We start from the raw sequence: 21,594 nt of genomic DNA, 5'->3' as shown, positions 1-21,594 counted from the left end.
TTGAATCAGTAATGAGTTTTAGTGCATCAGCCTAGTAGGTGTCCACATCACAAAACCACCACACAATCTGTCACTATTGCAGGCTGCTTGAGAGGGGGACCACCTGGAATGCAGGGGGGAGTTCAGGTCTAGACTGAGCTGCGGTCACTCACAGAAGCAGCTGTGACTCACAAGTGTCCTTCACCTTTCATAAGCACTACATTAGCAAGCACCAAAAACAACAGCTCAATTAACAGGCCGTCTTGTGGATTTTTTGGCTGCTTGCTCAAGGCGTCTTACCGTCCTGGGGTTTACTGATTAGTACATATGCAGGAAAGAATGTGTAGGCACCTGCAATTTTAGGGTCCCCTGTCTTATAGAGCAAAGAACTGAATAAATCACAAAGAGGAGTCCAGCATCTTAGCCATACTCACAATGATCTGCACATCAGCATCAGGGACTGGAGATCCCCTCGCCCCAGCATTGTAGGAGAGAGTGTACCGGAGGCGGCCACCGTAGGATCCAATCTAGAAGACATGAGGACAGAAAGTTCAGATAGAGGCTTCTAGCTGTGGAAAAGGACCAATACCAATATCAAAGTATTCAATACTGGAGAACGCCAGGCTGGAAAATGAAAACAGCATTGCGTTGTTTATTAGGTTTAGCTAAACTGGTTTAAAGAGCTGGTAGCAAACAGTATGATTTGATTTGGACAAGACACCCATAACAATTTGAACAAGACCAATTTGTACAAGACAAGAAATCCACAACAATGCATCCAGGGATTGCCTGTGCACTACCTTCCAACAGCAGATGGGCAAAGAGAAGGACTCATTACCTAAAGACTTGGTATCCTTGCATTGGGTTTTGTTCCATCTTCAATCATTTTACATCAAATCTTATTTTTGGACTGACTGTTTTGGACATGCGTCTGCAATGGGCGACACCCAAGACAGCACATGGACTGTTGTACAAACCAGAGTCATTCTGAGTTTACTCAATGTTTATATTCCCACCAACATCTTTGAATGTAAATTCCAGTATATATTTGTAGCAGATATTTCAGTTCCCACAAGCACATCCTATCCTAAGGATGTGGTTTGGTTGTATCCTTATTCAAATACAACATGATATAATTCCTGTTTACACACCCACACATACTGTACATCCAAATATAAGCAAGAAGCGTTCAATATGGAGTCAAGTAGAACATGCTGGGACCAAGGATTTTAGCAGCTCAATAAAGGGATTCACTGAAATGTTTGTCTACTTCACTTATTTAGCATTAAGTTTGCAGGTTAGGTTTTTGTGAATGCAAATTCAAATATTACAAGTCAAGAAAGCAAATGTTTTTACTTGTTCCTGCATCAGTGTACTGTTTTTTTTTTTACTTCCAAATTTTTTCTTTGAGGGGTTCTGAAGTTGTGGATTGAAAGGCAGAGCAAGACCGCCGCATCGTAAGTCAACACAGATGCCCACAATACCACATAAGCCATTCCTAAAGTACACAGAGATAACAAAATAATTCCAGTAAATCTGATTTTATATGGATTATCGTCACTTTGTAGGTCTCTCATTTTCCTATATGAAAGATGCACACATTATGTTAAACATACAATTCAGAACGTTTTCAATGAGTTCCTTCATGTAGTATATTGAAGCTACTGTAATTGGAAGTTACCACCAACTGCTTCAAAAAAATTAGCATTCAAAATCCTATTAACTTGCACCAGAATGCGTGTTTTTTCATACAAGAAAATCCAAGATAAAACCATGGCAATACGTGCGAGCTAAGACTAACTGGAATTATTCTGCTAGCACCGTGTACTTTAAAATATTCACAAGGAACACTTTGTTACAACCCAGATGGAACTAAGCTGAGGGAACACAAAGCCACTTTGTGGCTTGGAACTTGGTTTCAAGGAGACTAGGTTTCAGGCCACTGCATGGCACACCAGGGGAGACTTTGGGTTTGATACGTACATCAAAGTTGCCTCAAACCAGGTCTCCCAATATCCTGGGACCAGGCTTCCCTCAATCCATCCAAAACAAACAATTTCAATAACGCACCTTGGACATTCAACAAAAACTTATTTCATTGGAAAGTTATCCATTATCACAAAAATCGGAGGTACACATTGATAGAAAAATCACAACTGCATACTTATTCTGAAAATATTCAACTGGAGTGCCTAGTAGCATGTTGGTACATTAATCACATTAAAAAACAGACACATTTTTTTAATAAGTTGAGTTTTTCTTTAAGTCAAAACTGCAAAATATCTAACTTCGTAGATGGACCTGGATTGAACAGTATAGTATATTGTAAGATTAACCAAGAGTTGCATAGAGGTGGTTAATGCAATGTAGAGGTTCAAATGCTGGCTGTTGAGAAACACCGATAACCAGATAGGAATACAAGAACCTGAATATATTTTACAGCGGGCAGGGAACCTGGGTCTCTGTGTACCTATGCCAACCTCTTTTGAAAATATATAGTATACGGATATGTAATTTAACCTCTGAAACATGCCTTTATTGGTTAATGCATAGTCTTTTACCTTATCCCCTTTGAAGTGCTGTGGGAGCTGCCAGTAGAAGAGGCCATCAGGAAGCAAGCTGAGACCCCTGTAGACCAAAGCATACTGGGACACAGGAGGAATAAGAGCAGTGAGATAGAGAGAATTGCAGCTAAGGTCCACAAAGCAAAACCAAAGCTGAAGCAGGGGAAATAATTGGCAAGACAAGGCTGGAATTCATCCCGCAAACAAGCAGTACAGCTCCCAGGACATGCCAGAAGACACCTGAATTATATCATTAGGACGTACACATGTACAACACAGTGAGATTCATACGTACACTATAGAAAAAACATTATTACAGTTTTACAAGTAAACAGGAATACATTCAGTGTTGAAGACATGTTGTGTCTTCATGAATTCAAGTCATGGGCAAAGTGCTTGTAGAGCAGCAGAGGCTTTCCATGAAAATTATCCAGACAGGCCAAGGCTGTCCTGTGAAGTTTCCTGTGCCAGGTCAATGTTGGAGCTCAATTTGAACACGTCTGTAATCACGTTTGCAGCAGTGTGTTCTTTTGTCATATGGTGTGTTATACATCACCTTGTACAGTATTTAGGCATCGACTTGTGCAAAAATATTATAATTCGGCCTTTTATTTATTTAGCAATCTACATTTTTGTATATGGCCCAAATACCATGTATTTTAGTATTTTGTACAATACAAAACCAATTAACCAGTTCTTGGTGCTGCTTAAGAGTACTCCTATGGAGAGGTGTTGAAACAAAATCAGATTACCGACACTGACTGACTTCACACTACACACGGCAGGGTGTGGTTAAAACTCTTCTGAGCAGACACAAGGTAATCACCTCTGCGGTTCTCTTAGACCAAGCTGGTTTTACTTTAACTCATGGTGCACTCCATATCACACTAACGTACATCCTTAAGATGTGTTACCCATTTCATACGTATTCAAAGCACCACTCCATGCAAGCAAGCAAGCGGCCCGGTGCTACCTTGTCATTGTCGACAGGCCTGGGGCCTCTGGGGTACAGAGGGAGGCCTGGGATAAGGTTTGTGGACTGCTGCCTTTGTTCCTGAGGTGCAGGTAAACCCTGCCGATATTTCTGAAAACGGTCACATCAGTAAATCGGTGAAACACCACATCGCAACATAACACTTAACACCATTTCAAGCTATTTGCTTTTTTCTCAGTATTGTGTCTTGAATAAAATATAACTAATAGAATATTTTGAACATCCTTTCATCATCGCTTATTGTTATGTTCATTCCAAAAGATTTTGTTTGCATCTTACAAGCCAACACGCCTTTGAAAAAAGTTTCTGAAATGTATGTTTAAAACATACAGTACAATACACCAGACCATGCATTTCTGTTTTAATTATTTACCCAAAGGCAGGAACTGTGAGGCTGAACATTACCAATACACTCCACCTAGGGTCATTATTTATACAATATCTTTCTTCAGTTTACACCAATGTATTCTAATACTCTACGTGAAAAAAAAGAAACTTAAAATAAAATATACACTCTAGCATTGAACTTTTTATTGATCATTTACTGCAGATAAAACATTGAGTTCTGCACACAAAGTTGTCATAACAACGAAAGGCAGTGCTCGTTTTGTTCAGTCCACCTACTGGATTCTGTGAGGGCTGTGGATAAACACATACCTCAGTCTCTACGAGCCTGGAAGCGAAGCCAGGAGGTGCATTGAGAGGAGAGGGCGGCAGAGGAGCTCTGGCAGAGAAAGAGGAAGAGAAGCCAGATGGTGGAGAAGGAGGAGAGGGGGCGGTAGCACGGGGATGCAGGGGGGCTGGAGGGCCAGCAGGAGCCATGAAGACGGGCCGAGAGAAAGCTCTGCTCTCAGCTGGGGCCAGCGGCTGAGGGCTGGAGGAAGAGGAGGTGGGTTGGCTGGATGAAAAGTTGGAGATGAGCGCCCATATCTGATCGTCAAGCTGCTTTATCTCCTCCAATTTGGACAAGGACTGCATAGAATGGGGGTGAAAAAGCATCACCCATTTGAGGCAGAAGAAAACAAAATAGGTGCTCAGAGTGACAAAGATGCATGCAGCCATGCAAGAAAGGGAAGAAGCAGTAGAGAAGATGCATGCAGCCACGCAAGAAAGGAAGCAGCAGTAGTGGTAGTCATGCATCGTAGTGTCAGGTTTTATAACGCCCCATGTCAGGGGTGTACAGCTACTTGTGCTCATACTCGGAATTGCATTTAAGTAGTATGTAAAAATCGGCAGGTATAAAAACAAACTAAAAAAACAAACCTATTCCCTCACCTTTACATCTGAGTACCAATCATGGCAATTAACTACCGCATCAAGTGTTTTAAAAGCTGATTGGAAGCAAATTTTCTGACATTTTCTGACAAAAGGTGTTCTGACATTATGACGGCGTACTGCAGTAAAATTATTTTTAAAGGACAGCTTTTCTGGTTTTGAAATCAACACATTAATAAATGGACCTGCTGATAAATACTTCTTAAAGGCAATTGCGAGTACGAGTGTGAGTATCAGCACAGCTCTACACCAAGCAGTCAAGACTAGACTGGCCGGTTTACTGGATGCAGAACTTCTGTTAACTACTAAACTAAACACTTCATATAAAAGGGCAATATAACACTAAATGGGAAACAACTGATAATTTAAAAAGTGATAATTTAAAAAGAAACACTTAAAAGAAGCTTAATAACTTCATGAACAAACATTTCAATGTTGAAATAAGTCTCATGCATATGTCTTGGTGGAAGTCTTACTGAGGCAGCAGAAGCTTTGCCTCCCCTCAACACTGGATGATACCCATCACTGCTGAAACAGGTGGAAATATCTACATGCAACTTGCAAATAAATGATCTGCCAATCTCCTCTCTTACAGACTACTGGTTAAGTTTCACAGCAATAAAACTGAAAACACACAAACGTATTACTATCGCATTCAGTGATCAAGGGGTTTGAGTTTCTTCCAAGACACAAAAGTCAACATGCTTCTGTTAGGTCTTCAAAACGATCATGCCAACTAATTGCGGAACGCAGTCTATTTACAATTACTACTGTTACATATGTATTAGAGTGGTTGTTCTACTGTACATTCCTTCCAGTTCAGCCCACAATGATGTCATGCCAGTGATGTGGGGCCATGCAGTGTCTCCGATACCTTAAGCGACCGCCTTGACCTTGAATGAGCTTCTCCCATGGAGCCAACGGAGTCCATGAAATTCCACACAGCTGCATCCTTCCTCAGTTGCTCCTCAGTCAAAGCTGAATCTTTCTAATAAACGCAGCAGGTACCTTATCACTGGTAAGATGCAACTTTGCCCGAGTCAACACGAAAGCTTTTATATGAAGCCTACCTCTCTTTGACTTCAATTGTCACTGCTCGTGTGGTTTACATTACCTCAAAGTGATGACAATCTGGATAAGAACCTTCACTGCTATGTGTTTTTTATGTTTGAATCACAAGGATGTAACCATAGGATAAGCATTGCAAGTTTTAGTCACACCTACAATTCATGGGCTCATTAGTAAAGCCTAAAACCGCTACACAATTAGAATCAGCAGGAAGGCTTGGAGTGTTCCTAACAAGATCATTCTCCTTGCTGTGAGTCACTCCAACCCCCTGGTCCCACACTCTTAGTGTCGTCTTATATTTTTACCATGAAGTTGGCTATCAAAGCCTTATTACTATTATTCTGAAAAGGGAAAAAACAAACTACTAATGCTACTAATCTATCAATAAAATAACTAAAGGACCTCATCAGGATCCTCGAATTAACACACTCAATATTCTTTCCTCAATTTAATTTGTTTTTCCATTAAGAAAAGAGAGACAAGCTGTAAACTTAGCACTGTAGTTTGGCATAAAGTGTTGTCCAGTTGAGAGTCAAATAAAAACAGAATCTTTGGACAATAAGGGGGTCTAATGACTAAGCCCTCTTCCCTATTTCCTTGTCCAGTATTAAACACATTTGCAGTGCTCAAGCTTTTTACATACATGATATCTTTCCACAATATTGCTCATTTAAAAGGCTCTGTCAAGGCTTGGTATACAATCTAAAGATCAAACAATTTGCATGCAAAACAAGTCCTGTACAAACATTCAGGGTGAATAAAAAACAAGCACCGCTATACTCTTCTTCAGGTGTGCATCAGACTTTCAAACCCTCAAAAGCATCTTCCGAAATCTACGCATTGTATACCTTCCCCTCAGACATGCTCCAGTACAATCTATGCATTCTACACCTTCCCCTGTGACATGCTCCAGTACAAACATATTTGGTGCGGGAATTATCATTTTGATCCATATCGCCCTTTTAAATCTCTCAAATATAGCTGAGGCTTGCAAATCAGTCCACTGCACTGCCTAGCGTTCAGGCTCTTGAGCAAGTGTTTAAAAAATTGATATGTTGGTGCAACCTGAAAAGTCCATTTCCAAACATGCGTTTGCTAGCAGGCAGCATGCTCATGGTCGACAGTTACCCAGTAATGTGACTCACGTAACAAAGGAAACTATCATGAAAATAGACTCAAGGCATGGAAATGCAGCCAGTAAGGAACACCTGCTTCAACATGTCTCCAAAACCACGCTCACAAACACCAGTGCAAACCAGACACAGTGTTTTACCTTGTGTGCTCGCCTCATACGGGCAAAGAAAGCCTCCCTCTGATTTACCAGACACAGTAGAAAGTCGCACAGAAAAAACGTAAATGGAAAAAGTCACATCAATGATTTTAGGCTGGTGAATGTGCTTATCCGACTTAATAAACCTATAGACTTTAACATCCACTCTTGCCTTATTTGGATTAAATCTGAAATTGTATAAAAACCGTGAACTAGGCTATTATTATATAATATCACGAAATAATATATATTATATATATATATATAATAATATATATATATATATTTTTTTTTTTATAAAAAAAAAAAAATGCATCGTGTAAACTGATTTACTCTAATAAAGATTCTAAATGCTCAATCTTTGGCTCAACTTTTCAACTACTACCACACCTACTGAAATGCATTAAAAAAAAGAAAGTATTTTATTTGTTTTTAATAATTATTAGTAAACACTATCACTAGTTCCCTCATACATGTAGATCTTTCCAGCACCAAAACTATAGATAGGAATGTTTAAACTAGCAGCCCTCAAGCAGCAACGGTTTCAGCTTTCTAAAAAGCAGTCCCCTTACTTTTAACTTCCCTTAATTCAGAAGTTCAAACAGGACCACTGCTCAACGTGTCTGCCATGTAAACAGACTGAATCACTGAATCAAATCGTCACAGACAAGCCGCACACTTTCCATTGTATTGTGAACCATGTACACCTTGGAGGCAGTGAAACTGCGGCGCACTGTTAATACACTCAAGAGCGGCTGAAGACTACCTTGTCTCCTTGGAGGTTCTCTGGAAGTTGCCAATACAACGCCTCCTGGCCCAGCTGTCCGAAGCGGCTGTGTGACAGCTGAGTGCCGTCAGTGGCGACTTCCACTGAGAATCCAGTAACGATGCGTGTGCTGCGTTGCCGGTTCACCAGGGCAAAGTTCTGGAAGTTTCCGGGAGAAAACGTCGTGGAAACCTGAAGTAAAAAGGTAAGGTAGAGAGGGTTTGCAGACATGTCAAAGCCAATTCCCATTGTGTCCATTTTAAAACCAGACATTTCCTCATCTGGCTTTAGTTTATCCTAAAGAACACCTCTTAAAAACAGTATTTGAAACTATTTTACTTTTGAGTTTTCACCTCGGCAAGCTCTTAGCTTTCACTCAACGAGTTTCCAACCTTCTCTCAAACCCCATTGTAACCCTTCTCACCAGGTCTCTGTAGTAAGAGGAGCTGACGCATTGCTGAGTGACTCCCATACAGAAGCAGGGCAGGCAGCCCTCCCGCAGAGCAGCACTCAGGTGGAAGTGCCCATGTTTGCAGCTACTGCAGGTAGGGCCCTCCGTGTGCATCTGCAAGAAACACAAAGCAGCAGCTTTATAACAAATCTCCTAAACATTCACCATTAACATCACTGTTCTGTGATTAGACTGGCGCTGTAAATGCACAGTTAAAATAGTTCTGGAAAACAAAATGAGAATACAGGTCCGCTGTTGCATATGTATGGAAAACAAAACTATGAGGAGGAAGAATAGATTAAATGTATTTAAAATGCAAGTTTAACATAGAGAGATGTCCTTACCTTGCAGAGGCATTGCCCATTGGCATCACATCTGTCACTGGCACTTCCTCTGGGGTCACAACGGCAATCTAAACCAAGAAAGAAGGAATCGGCAATCTTTCCCGAAAGGAAACACACAAAACAAGTCTGTGCTAACCGCTACATTTTTATACAGTACATTGTACTTGACAGACAAAACCAACTACATAAAACATCTACTATCTAAAATGTCATACAACATTGATTACAACATTGGAAGAGTAGTTGTAAAATTAGACAACACTGCAGTATCTGTTAAAACATTAACAAAAGATATTGTCGAAGCCATTTAGCTTTTACAAATTGTATTTGTTTATTTATTTATTTATTTAACAAAAGCTATTGGTCAGTTTGTATTGAATTTCACATGTCGCTTCATATAAAAACCTACATATTTATTCCAAGAATGCTTGGGATATAAATATCAGTGCGATACAAGGCTTTCTATTGAATGTACAGGAGTTTACACTGTCTCTCAGAGCGCTGTTACAGTAGCATTCACAGTAAATAGAACTTTAAAAAATGATAGGTAATGGGCCTTGCTTATGATTTGCGTGTTTAAAGCTGTGTGTCTTTCAGTCCACTGCAGGTCCTTGTTTAAACGCATGTCCTTAATTACTGAACAGAACCTCGATACTCAGGAGCTGGTGGAAAAAAAGGTGCTGGTTTGGAATGGACTGGAAGAGCCACAAGCAACTCCGAACACACAACAAGAAAAGTAACCTTCAGAAGCTGCCAGTTGACTAATCACACAGTTCGATTTCAAAGCAGCAGTAAACAGTCCTGTTTTGGTGTGTTGAAAGTGTACTCTAGTAGCAAACTAGCAATGTGAAAATGTTAACTGTATTCAGCTGTTTGAATTAAACAAACTAAGTGCGTTGCATTTGCAATCCATTACAAAGAAATGCCATTTCAGAATCATTTTTCAGACATTCAAAAGACTTTTTAAAATATAGTGTTAGAAAACATTAGAGAACCAGACATTACCCGATACATAATATATACCCCGTATGTATATATAGTTAACTATTTTACTTTGACTGTTTGACTCAAGACTAACAAGTAGTCATTCTATCCCTACAAGTTAGCGCCACTGGGTTAATGGAACTAGCCAACACACGTCCCTAGAAGCCACTGAAAACTATGACACTATGCTTCCCACATGGGGTCACAGAACGATTTAAAAACACGACAAACAGACACTGCCATTACCGTTCCCGTTGTTATTCCCGTTCCTGCTGCACGACCGCCCCAGGAGTGGGTTCCCAGAGTATCCTGCAGCACACCTAAACAGACATTCCAGAGTTAAGAGCAGTTCCTCGCAAAGGATCATTGCATCTATGGTGGATAATATGATTCCAGTCACAGCTTTTTTGGTGAGTGGTTGGGACAAATGGTTAAGCATCTCAAACACCACTTTTTTTTTTTTAAACTCCAGTCATGTGCAGTCAATTATAACAGGAGGGTGGTTGTGTTTTATCCTTTACTGTCTCCAATGATGATTATGGGGTAATCCCACAAAGCACTGAGTTTTAATCAAACAAAGAGACTTGTGTGGCCAAAGGTTATTCTCATCTTAACTGGCTTCAACTGAAGCCTTTTTGACATCCATCCCTTCCATGGCAGGACTAACGAGTACTACCATGCATGTTTGTAAATCACAAAACACAGTGCCCTTTAACGTGCAGTAAAAGAACATTATTAAAAAAGGAAGGTTTCTTCTTTATCAATGCCCCTTGCAGTAGCCTTGAAAGCACCGGCTTGTCCCAACATTCATAAGCATACATGGATACACATATAAGAACAGCTGACTATAGAAGACACGTCTCATTTGTACAATGATGCACCTGTAAGGAGATAAGAGACAGCAACAGCAGCTGCTTACACTCTGAGCAGCTATTGTTGTACTCTGTTCATATTATAGCCAATGTGTTTATCAGTGCAACACAAAGGATTTTAATGTCTGTCTGCTAGTAGTTTTTTGACAGCAAGTGGTATATTTCAGCTACATTTGAGTTATAATACAACCAGGCCCCTGTGTGTAAACGTGCCAGAAGGCTGGTATTTTCCATCTCCATTTCATTTTCAATGAAGACACCTATTCCCACCCGACACAGTTCAGAGCTATTCCATTATTGAGAAAAGGGTTAAGTCTTTTTGCACATCAGAACTGAATGAATCTGAACACCAAACACTAATATAAAGTTAGCTCAGTTTGCCAGCATTTAAAAGCGGAACAACTCCAATTCCCAGTACAAAACATCAACAAACACAACTACTCCAAAGCAAACCCACCACAAGTTTCTGAATTCTGACACAAAACTGATGACGAAGGAAAACACAACATTTCACAGCAAACACAGTGTGAGGCCCCGTCCCAAAGCTTTGCAAAGCAGAACCAGTGGCTAGCGCACATTGCGGGTTTAGCGGGGTTAAAAGTTCCCTTACCTGTTCACATGAAGCTCTTCTGTAAATCAGGCTGTGCATCATTGAAACTCCAAGAAGCACTCTTTCACACTTTGTGTCATGCAATAGTGAACACTTAAGCAGGAAGTTATGATACGTACTCTGTTCTAATACAATCTTCAACTCAATTAAGTAATTTATACTACAGAGATGACCACAGGTTTGCTACAGTTTGCAAGCATCTATAGAAACGACAGTATTTAGACAATAATTAAAGCTAGACATGTTATCTCAATGTGGTGTGGCCATCTGCATTGAGGTAGTGCCCACTTAGAGTTCCTGATTGGTAAGTGAATGTTCCTGGGTTTCCAATTAACACTTTTACTTTTTTGATACATAAGAACCATTTGTCTTTCTAAAGCATAAGCTTCATCTGTCTAAAAAGCAAGTCTGGGGATACATTTCTCATCAGTTATCCTTAACAGTTGAAAAAAACAGAACAAAACAAAAAATGTGTCATTGCCCACCAGATACCTGGACTAGGGCTCCTGATTTTCCATTCTGGGGAATAGCAAATTCATTTTTTTTCCCAAAATGACCAATTCCATTTTTCCTACTTTGTAAATTTTTTATTTTATTAACATTTGAACACTATAGTTAAAAATAAGTACATTAATAAATATTACAACAATTCTTTCTTTTTGTTTTATTAAAGCCAAGATTTGTAATCACTCTTCTTGTTGTAATAGTAAGTAAAGCACCTGATGACACTTACATGTCAATGTTTATAAACATAATTCGGTTGACTGCTATTATCTGCTGCTATCACCTGATTGTAATTTAAAATAGCGCCCCTTTTAATGTAATACACGATGAATTCCCCCAATGGTTTCTTTGCTAATTCTGCCTTAGCTGCAAAATTTTACAAGAGGTGTGTCTCCAGACGGAATGTCTTTATGAAACAAACAGTGTGTTCTGTAGTGACTACACAGTAAAGCGCTCAGTTTCCTTTAAGGAACGTAAAGCTAGAAAAATAGCGTTCAGATCACTTCTTCATCGTCGGATAATATAATTTCATTTAAAAATGGTTTAACATTGGTTTAGCATTGCTAATTATGGCTTTATTAGATGCAGATAGAGTGGAAAGAAATAAACAAAAAAATAATGAAATACGCAATTAATTTAGCTTACTTACTTCGGGAAAGCCCTGCCATGACAGCAGTACCTTGGTATATAAGAATGCAGCGCTTTGCCATTTAATTATTGTCGTCTTTTTTGCTTTCTTGTTCTCTGCGTTTATGACTGTCAATATGATCTTTAATGCTATTGACTCGTACATGATCAATCGAATGACAGCAGAACGTGCAGAATAGTATCCCACCGTCCTCGTACCGATAATCGGAAAATGTTTCCGCTCTGTCTTTTGCTGAAATACTGCTTTTTTTTTTTTCTTTGTTAATGCAGTCGCCATGTTGAATTTCAGTAGAGACGCATGAGTGAAGTCATCTGATGCATTAACTCAACTTGACTGGGTGTAGTGCAAAAAAAACAAACACAAAAAAACCCCACAAAACTGGAGTTGCGAGGAGAAGACAACAGCACTGCAAAATTCCATTCCCAATTCCGAATTCAGGAAAATCAGTAGCCCTACTGAACATACTTTAACACTCATCTTTTCATGAATTTCAACTCTGTAAAATCAACCCAGAACCAATGAATCACTCATATGTGGTAGATACAGACTGACTGTGAAAGGTAAGCTAGGAAATGTACATATTTGTAAAAGAACTGTCAAAACTGATCTGCTGTGCAATGGAGTTTAATGCTGAAATGTTCAGCAAGTCCTAACCATTACATTTATTAGAGTTTTGAAAACTAAATTATTCAATCCAGCAGAACTTAGTACAGAGCAACAAAATAGTTTTGAAAATACTTTTATTACATCATTAAAAATGTTAAATCATTATATACAACAGCTTCATCAAAATGGACATAGAACAATACAAATGCAACTGAAAATCAAAAATCAAAAGATAAGAAGAATTACGTTTATGAAACACAAAGCAATACAAATTGCTGTAGAAAACATTTGAGACTGTAGTACGTTGCAATGGTCATACTGATGGTGGAATTGTATGGGCAGGGAATATTTAAAAAAAATTAAACTAAGTACTAAAATAAAATGGCATGCAAAAGCTGTCAAAGCCTAGAGTACTTAACACTTCTGTAGATGCTACATAACCCTAAAATATACAAGCAGCTTTGCTTGTATAACACTACAACTGTGGTCAAATTAGCCTAGAGTTCATATTTATTCATGGATTAAAAAAAATAAAATAAAAAGTTAGGTTGTTAGAATTACCTGAAGGACGTCAACAATCAAATAAACCTCTACACATAGGCTTGACAGATGATACTGCATAGATCCCAAATATGAAACCTGTTAAACCCGAACTTGTTAAGTCTTGAAGTCTGAAAGGACAAGACAGGGGCAGCTGAGGTAGCCTTTGATTGACCTTTGCTCACGGCCTGGCCTAGCTGGGACTGCTACTGGAGTGCCAATAAGCTATGCAAGTTTGTGCCTGGTTGCATCACTTGAAACAAACACTATCCTGTATCCAGTCCGGGGTTTCAGAACTACACTTACTTTAACTGCATTATTAAAATGATCAGGAAATAGGGTTTAACATTAAATAAATTGTTCTTCCACTAAAGATGCATTAGTCAACCTACAGGTGGGTCTTAATGCAGTGATAAGTGCATTCAGTTCGGAGCACATTTGCCAGGGGCTGGATGGTGTAAACCTGCACGTGGCATTTTAATAATAATATACTAAAACAAGGAACGTACTAAAATCCAGGACAGGTTGCAAGGCAAGTTTCAAGTCTTGTGCTTGGTACTTGGATAAGAGATCTAGATGCCAAACCGGGTCATGCATAAAATGGTGTCTCCACAGGGGTGGTGGACTTGCCCCTTTAAGCAAGAGCTGAACTAATGCCCCGGAATGTTGGGGGAACGCTGTGAGGCAGGATGTTCCGTCGCTGAGATGCCCCGAGGTGCTGTCTGCTCTATGGGCATTAAAGATCCAGCCGACATATTTACAAAAACAGCAAGAATGTTACCACTGATGTCATGCATGAATTCCAATAACCTCAATGCAATTTGGGCCTGACCAAATAGCCTCTTGGCTTCAATTCCCCAATCAATATAAATAGTGATACGGTTTCCCTGAATCTTAGTAGGTCTAACCTCTTTCAACATCTTATAATATCTTGCTTTTTAGACGGTGGCAAATGTATTTATTGTCTGCCAAGTCTGCCAAGAGATGGAAACATGTAGGATAACAACACACACAACATTATCATGATGCCTTTTCCAAGCTACTTTGTGTATAAAACATGGAAGTTCAACTGAGACACAAATTCATGAACCAAGTGTTAATTTTTCAAAATAACTTAATAATCTGGGATAATTTTTACAGGAATAGCAAGCCTTCCAAGAAGAATGTGAAGGGAAGGTTGCTTTTGTTGTCTTTTCTTGAGCGACTGTAATCCTTGAAGCAATTTGAGAAGGTCAGCTGCACTCGAATTCTGCTTGGGCTGCTTTTTCTTTTTAGTACTCGGGCATTTGCCTGTGCGCCCGCTGCCATTCGAGTCGAGACGGTTCTTGGATATTGTTTTCTTGACAGTGCCAGTAGTTGGTAATCCATGTTTCACCTTTCTCTTGACAGCTGGTGAAGGCAGTGGTCGCACCATGCTGTAGTCTTCTCCAGTTTCTCTGGACCAAGCACCTCTCTGTCTGGCGGCTTTAGTAAAGGGCTTCTTTAAAACTGGAGGTTTGGTCATGGCCAAAGTTTGTTTAATTACTTGTCTTTTTTTAGTAATAGGCTTTGTTGATACTGTTGGGTCTGCAGTCTTATCAATAATTCTTTGTGTGACTAAAGGCTTGGGTGCAGATTTTGGCCTGGTGGTTGACAACTTTTTAGGCGCTTTGGTAACTGTCTTGGCTTTAGCTGTTGGTGGTACAACCTGCTGTTCTGACTTTGGTTTTGCAGTGATGTTTGGCTTATAGTTACTGTGTGACTTCTTGGGAGGCAGAATGCTAGCCGCCTTAGTAGTAGTCCTAAGTGGTCTGAGTGGGGCTACCGTAGTTATTCTAGAAAGAGTAATTTGCACCTTTGTTACAGTAAGTCTTTTATGTGGTTGTGTCGTCAACATTGGAGTTTTGATATTGAGTTTTGTTGTACTAGGTGTGGTAACGGGCACGGTTGAAATAAAAGGACGTGCAGAGATATGTGACCAGTCGTTTCTTCTGGATGACCTTGCTTTTTTTAGGTCACTGATTTCCTCTGCTAGCACAGTGAACCTATCGATCAGAATTTCCAACTTTGACTCCAATTTGGAAAGCCTTGCATCTAAATCTGCGTGACTCTTCTGGAGCTCCGCAATCTTGTCTTGTTTCTTAGAAGGGGAAAGCATCTCAGTCAGGGTTTTCAACTGAGAGCTTAAATAGTCCTGTTTGACCTTCACTGCCTCGAGGTTATCCTTCATCTCAATACCATTGTCCTCCAGCATCGTCATCCTCCTATTAAAACTGTTCAATGAGGCTCTAATCAGAGACTGGAAGTCTCGCCGCCTTGTTTTGGGAGTAGGAAGGTCGAGCAGGGGAATGCTGGAGGCTGTAGTGGGGACTGCCACGGTCGTAGTCATTCTCGGTTCCCGACTCGCACCGTGTATTGTGGTAAACAGTACACTTTTAGAAGTACTCTCTATTTCAGTACCACTGGCATCCACAGGAAAAGCGGTGTTATTTATCACCACATAGGTTTCATCAAAGCTACCGTCACCACTGAGGTCTTCTAAAATCTGTTTCTCCTCGCTGAAATTGTAAACCGCTTCGCTACAGTTCACAGGGATGAGGTCATCCAGCTTTCCAATCTGCAGCAGCTCTGGGCAGATATCCACATGTCTTTTTATTTAAAGAATTAAAACATCATTGGTCAGGGAAACATGACAATAGATATTTTATAACAACATGGAAATGTAAGTAGCCTGGTAGGAAGATGGTTAGTTTGATATTGATTCTCATGCTAGACGAGCTTCATCTTTGCACTTTCCTGTAGATGTACCAGTACAAAGATTCAATAGATAGTAGAATTTTATTTGAAGCGCCAAAAAATTATTTTCATAGCTTTGATTAGTGGGACAAATACTGACCGTTTAACCCAGCAGAAGTTTGAACCAGCAACGAATAGCAATTAGATTGAAGGGCGTTTCTAGTACTGTTAGCATCCAAGCATAAGCAGAGGAAGTGAAACATAAAAATCCTGGTAAGAGAAGTATAAGCATACCAGCTTGTGCCTAACTACGCTTAACCACCAAAGCCCACTCAACTAGATAAAGCAAAAGCACTAAGGGATGCCGAAATGACGCCGAAGACAATAACTCAAGTTCCCTACTTATAAACCCAACTGAAGACTAGAAAAAGTTGTCACTCAACCGTTTGAAAAGTATTCAAAGCCACTAGATGGTATGCTTTATCATTATACTACATGATGTAAACAGTTTTTCCCCAGCTTACAGCTGAAATGTTCTTCATAAAATAACCAAAATTAAAACATTCAACACGTAGAATAAAAGGAATATGTTTTATATCTACATTGTTGTTGTTCTCTGCACTACGACATATTAAAAAGAATCCCCAGTATCTCAAGACATAGGCAAGCGTACATACAGAGAAGCGTTGGCTAGGTGGGAACATGTAACCACCATGTTCTGTCTAATCTTACAAAATGTCACCACACTAACAGGGATACCTACTGTTAAAGTCACTTTATTTCAAGAGACTTCAAATAAGCACTTGTTTGGATGACCCAACTAAGATATTAGTTCTGTCACAGCACAGCAAAAATAAATAAATACATACCTAAACTATACCTACATCTAATGTATGTAGCTATAGTAAATATCTCATGCCATTAGCGAGACAGCTTATAGCCACCACTGTTGAAATTAAATTCAGGAACTGGAACATTGTCGTTTTGGAATGCCTTACACTGAGACATGTACAAGTAGCCTCATCCTGATCCAGGACTCAGCAGTATGAAGCACAATGCTGTGTTAAAACAGCACCGATATACCCGTAGGTCTACAGGGAATGCTGAGTCATCTCTGCAGGCTTACTTATGCCACAACCTGAGAGGCCTTCAAGGATTTTGGGCACAGCTTCAACCACAAGGGCAGACAGTTATTTCAGGTCTCATAGGATTACACAGTACTGAATTGCATTGATTGTCTGACAGACTTGCCAGCAACTTTAATTACTACCCGATCTTCATAGCTCTATCTGGTAACAGTAGCAGAACCAGAGACACAGTTCAGAGTGTTTTCATTTTAACTCTTTTTCAGGTACTGGATTGTGTTTTCTGACAACTTAAATAAACTTTGCTATCCATACCTTACAAAAAACAGGCAACCACCTTAACCACCATTTTGTAATGCATCCCCTAGGGCCAGAAAGTGGCCATTTTGTCCAGCTGGAATTTTGTTTTACTCCCCCAAGCCACAATTTAAGTAAGGCCCTTTAATTTCGGATTTTCCCTAAATAATCAAAGGTTTATTAGACGTTATAATTACATTTTCGGCACAATTTGATTCACTCAAGCATAAGATAATAGATCCAAACTATAAATTTAATGATAAGTGGATGTATTACTCAATAAGAAATGTGTTTCGCTGTTGTGTTATAGATATTCTGTACATGTTTATCAATATTCACCAAATTACAAAAAAATGGTTTTCATCCAATTTTTTAAATAAATGTTATATGAAATAAAACCCCAAAAGAAAAAGGTCTTTAATGTAATCAAGCATACAATATGAGTGCATCTATCAGCATAAAGACACTTTCACTGGGAGTGTAACTCTAGCCGGGCCTATTCTGACGTCCGTTTGTTATGATTATAGTTTCTGCAGTTCTTGTAAAATAATGCATTCTTAGCTATGATCAAATCGTGGAAGAGATCCCAAAACAGTAACAGTAATCTTCACAGTCTCCAGAACAATTAGACTAAATACTGCATGTGCTCGGAAATTGAAGCTTTTGGAGGTATTTCTAGTTTTCTGGTGGCATGACAACTATTATTATTTCATATTTTGGAATTTATGGTTGTGATCTCACAATGTTGTGAAGCCAAAATAAATGCAGACTCTGGGTCTCCATATTTTCTGCAATCCTTCTGGCACCACTGCGTTAACCCAATCCATCTGATTTTCTTGTCTATCTGTTGTTTTGTCTATTTTGTAAAAACACGCATTTGAAGCCACTCATGTTAAGTATTTCAGTTTAGCAATATAAAACTCACGAGAGGGCATCACCAGAAGATACAGGCCCTGCCATACAGACAAGGTCCAGTTTTCTCAGGATTTTATTTGATTAGAAAGTGGTAAACAGTACACTAACAGTAGCCTTTCAATCTCAACAGGTGTTAGTGGCCTACAATAGATTGATGGGTGAAAATTCAAATGCATTTTCTTTCAAACACTAATAAAGGAGTTGGTGTTGTACATATCTACTGTAATATTATAGTATTATATGTTTGGTAAAATACACCACTAATTATTTAACCACACAGTAGTATGCCTAAACATTTTTAAAAACGACATACCTACATAGCTTTTATTGTTTGTATATTTTCTCATGCAGGTACCTGTAGTACTTTAAGGAATCCCTTGCCTCAAAGCAGTGCTTGTATTAGAAACTACAGTGAAGGTGTTCAAAACAATTCCCCACCTATAACCTTGGTTTGTTAAGGTAACCACCACCGGTCAAAGCTGTTGCTCGAATGCAGTGGTTTATTCATTTGGCATGGGTGGCACAGAGTCTTGTTTGAGCTTCTCCCATACCAGGTTATACAACCAGGGAATCGGTTTGAGAGCAAAGGAAAAATAAAATCAAAAACATGCTTTTCAGTTTCATAACCCGAAGTTCCACTCGTCTGAGGGACCCTGGAAATCAGTGAAACTTCCTCAGGTAAATTCTTATGGAAGAATTTCTAAACTAAAGCCAGTGCAACATGAAAGCTCGGTGTAAGAAACATTGGGTTTTCTTTACCTCTCGCAGCGTCGACCAGTGTAGCTGGCTGGGCAGTTGTCACAGGTTGGCTGGCCATCTGTATCCAAAAAGCAGGTCAAAGAGAACCTGCCAAATTGAAGACGATCAGAAGCAGGTTTTGCAGGGTTTGACATTTGTCATTCATTTAATCGTCTCTGAGCAACACATCTTGCCTTGGATGCACCAGCAACATTCTCTCTGATCCCCTTTTCTTGTGCTGAAGATATTTTGGTTATTTGCCAGTTTGCTAACCTTAAACCTGGTTTGAGGCAACTTTGCTGTAACAAACCCAAAGTCTCTCCTGGTGTGACATGATGTGGCCTGAAACAAAGTTCCAAGCCACTCATTTAGAGTCATTCAACTGTATTTGTTCTCCCTCAAAACAGTGTTATTGTTCAAATAAACATCATCACCAAAAATCTTCTCAGGCTGCAAGACACTTCAGCCTTTTTTATTTTAAAAACTATACCAGAGCACTGAACAGAAAAAACTAACAGTAGCATTAATGGCAAGATTAATTATTAATTATTATTTATCAGCATACTCACTGTGTTGAGTGGGAGGTCCCAGGACATGGACAAGGCCTGCATGCTTCTGGGGATCCATCTTTGGGGTCGCCATAGAAACCAGGTTTACAGATCTCACAGTGAGGCCCAGCTGTGTTGTGTTGACATTGCTGACAAACCACATTAAAAGCAAGGGCAACAAGGTTATTTCTCTTGTTTATTCACTGGACATTGTTAATGTTGGCCTTCTGCTTGTTTGAGAGATACATGGTATACTTGGTGTCTGACCAACCTTGTGCTGAAAGTGCTTGATACATCTCCTTACCCCTGTATTTGGTGTTAGAGTAAGCTTACAGTTACATCGAAAACAAAACAGAAAACAGCAACAACATGAGCGCACTTTAATTGGATCAAAAACTTGCACTGTTTATATAAAACTATTAAATACCACAAGACAACACCCATTCTTGTCCACGTGTGATTTAAAGCCATTAATGCCACCTACCTGGCACTCTCCAGTCTCCAAGTCACACTCGCTGGAATGTCCGTTACAGTTACACCTCTCGCAAGTACCCAGGTACAGACCACTTCCTGTGCGCACGTACCCAACGTCACAGTCCTGCAAGGAGGGAAGAGTTATACCATTACACCCTTCACTTACCATAGATAGATTTTCCAAGCAATTGCTTTTGGCTCCTTGAACAGCAAACAGCAGTCACAATATTAGATATGGCAAAACCAGTCCTCTGTAGTTTCACACCCAAAGGCTTTGGTGCCAGTAGCACAACCACGAGAGCTGGGAGGCAACAAGTCTCTACCTGGCAGGAGGGTCCACGGTAGCCAGGCGGGCAGGCACACTCCTCCACCTGTGCTGCTCTCTCCTGCCCAGTGGGGTAGGGTACGGCAATGTCCATATGGATATTTGAAATGCTGCATTGCAAAGAGAGGGAAGTCAGTGTAAAATAATTAACAAACAGACAAAAACAGATCACCAGCGACGCAAAGGAAGGCGATCAGCATAAAAAATAGATGAGAATACGCCATGAATGTTAAATGGAGTACTGTAGTTATTCCAGCCACAAGCATTGTAAAATAACCAACAAGTTGGCAGACTTGAGTGTGACTGAGAATCGTAGAAGACTGTTTGTCTCTTATATTTTGAGAACGTTGTTATGGGTTCCTCAGAGTTTGAAATCCCACTTGCACAGACAAAAGTGTCTGTTGTAAGTGAAGATGGGAGCGAGCACTAGGTTTTAGATGTAGAACATTAAGTGGCATTAGAAAAATACAAATGAAAAAACAAAAGGAATGCGAGTCAGGAACGGAGAGTAAAGTTATTGATCGTTTTGCCGAACCTAAAACAGATGAAGACCTAAATATCACTGCCAGTGATCGGTTTTCAAGAAGTACTTATTTGAACTGTTACATGAAAGAAACGCAAAATTAAATGGTATTCACTTTTCTGTTGAATTGTCCTGACTGTGGTTTCGTTGACAAATCAACAGTTTCCTGTTGATTCGCAGCACGAACTGGCTTTGTTAATCAACAATATATTTACCCTGCACGCCCCTTTTCTTCAAAGCCACATAGACACTTAGAAGATTTGCAAAGTGAATCAATTAACAGATCAAAGGGTGACGTCACAGAAATGATTTAAAGTACTGAAAATTAGATAAGTCCACTTTTACCACATACAGAAAACCCCTTCATTGCTTACCTGGACTCGGTCATCCTTTCAGCATGTGTAGCCCTGATCATGAAGAGGCTGGTGTCTGCCAGAGCCATCAGTAGATGCTCACGGGTACTGGGCTGGCCATCAGAACGCCGCCAGGCCGACTGAA

General features: G+C 39.7%; 1 protein-coding gene across 13 annotated transcripts in view; it reads right to left on the bottom strand.

The window, feature by feature from the left end:
- Positions 1-21,594, bottom strand: part of LOC121328746 (basement membrane-specific heparan sulfate proteoglycan core protein-like) — a 175,225-nt gene that overhangs the window by 71,928 nt on the left and 81,703 nt on the right. For 10 of the 13 annotated variants that reach the window (XM_041273760.1, XM_041273764.1, XM_041273766.1 and 7 more), the window contains 15 exons: positions 21,471-21,589; positions 20,572-20,683; positions 20,259-20,372; positions 19,796-19,923; positions 19,248-19,334; positions 9,942-10,015; positions 8,712-8,779; positions 8,341-8,481; positions 7,917-8,108; positions 7,154-7,192; positions 5,687-5,800; positions 4,195-4,509; positions 3,517-3,627; positions 2,541-2,624; positions 414-506 (listed from right to left, as the gene is read on the bottom strand). In XM_041273760.1, the coding sequence (XP_041129694.1) occupies positions 414-506; positions 2,541-2,624; positions 3,517-3,627; positions 4,195-4,509; positions 5,687-5,800; positions 7,154-7,192; positions 7,917-8,108; positions 8,341-8,481; positions 8,712-8,779; positions 9,942-10,015; positions 19,248-19,334; positions 19,796-19,923; positions 20,259-20,372; positions 20,572-20,683; positions 21,471-21,589 (1,791 nt within the window). The remainder of the gene's footprint in view (positions 1-413; positions 507-2,540; positions 2,625-3,516; positions 3,628-4,194; positions 4,510-5,686; positions 5,801-7,153; positions 7,193-7,916; positions 8,109-8,340; positions 8,482-8,711; positions 8,780-9,941; positions 10,016-19,247; positions 19,335-19,795; positions 19,924-20,258; positions 20,373-20,571; positions 20,684-21,470; positions 21,590-21,594) is intronic. The other 3 variants (XM_041273763.1, XM_041273770.1, XM_041273771.1) reach the window with 3 other exon arrangements.

Source organism: Polyodon spathula, chromosome 16, assembly GCF_017654505.1.
Source record: "Polyodon spathula isolate WHYD16114869_AA chromosome 16, ASM1765450v1, whole genome shotgun sequence".
NCBI lineage: Eukaryota > Metazoa > Chordata > Actinopteri > Acipenseriformes > Polyodontidae > Polyodon > Polyodon spathula.
This window is presented reverse-complemented; position numbering and strand designations above follow the sequence as displayed.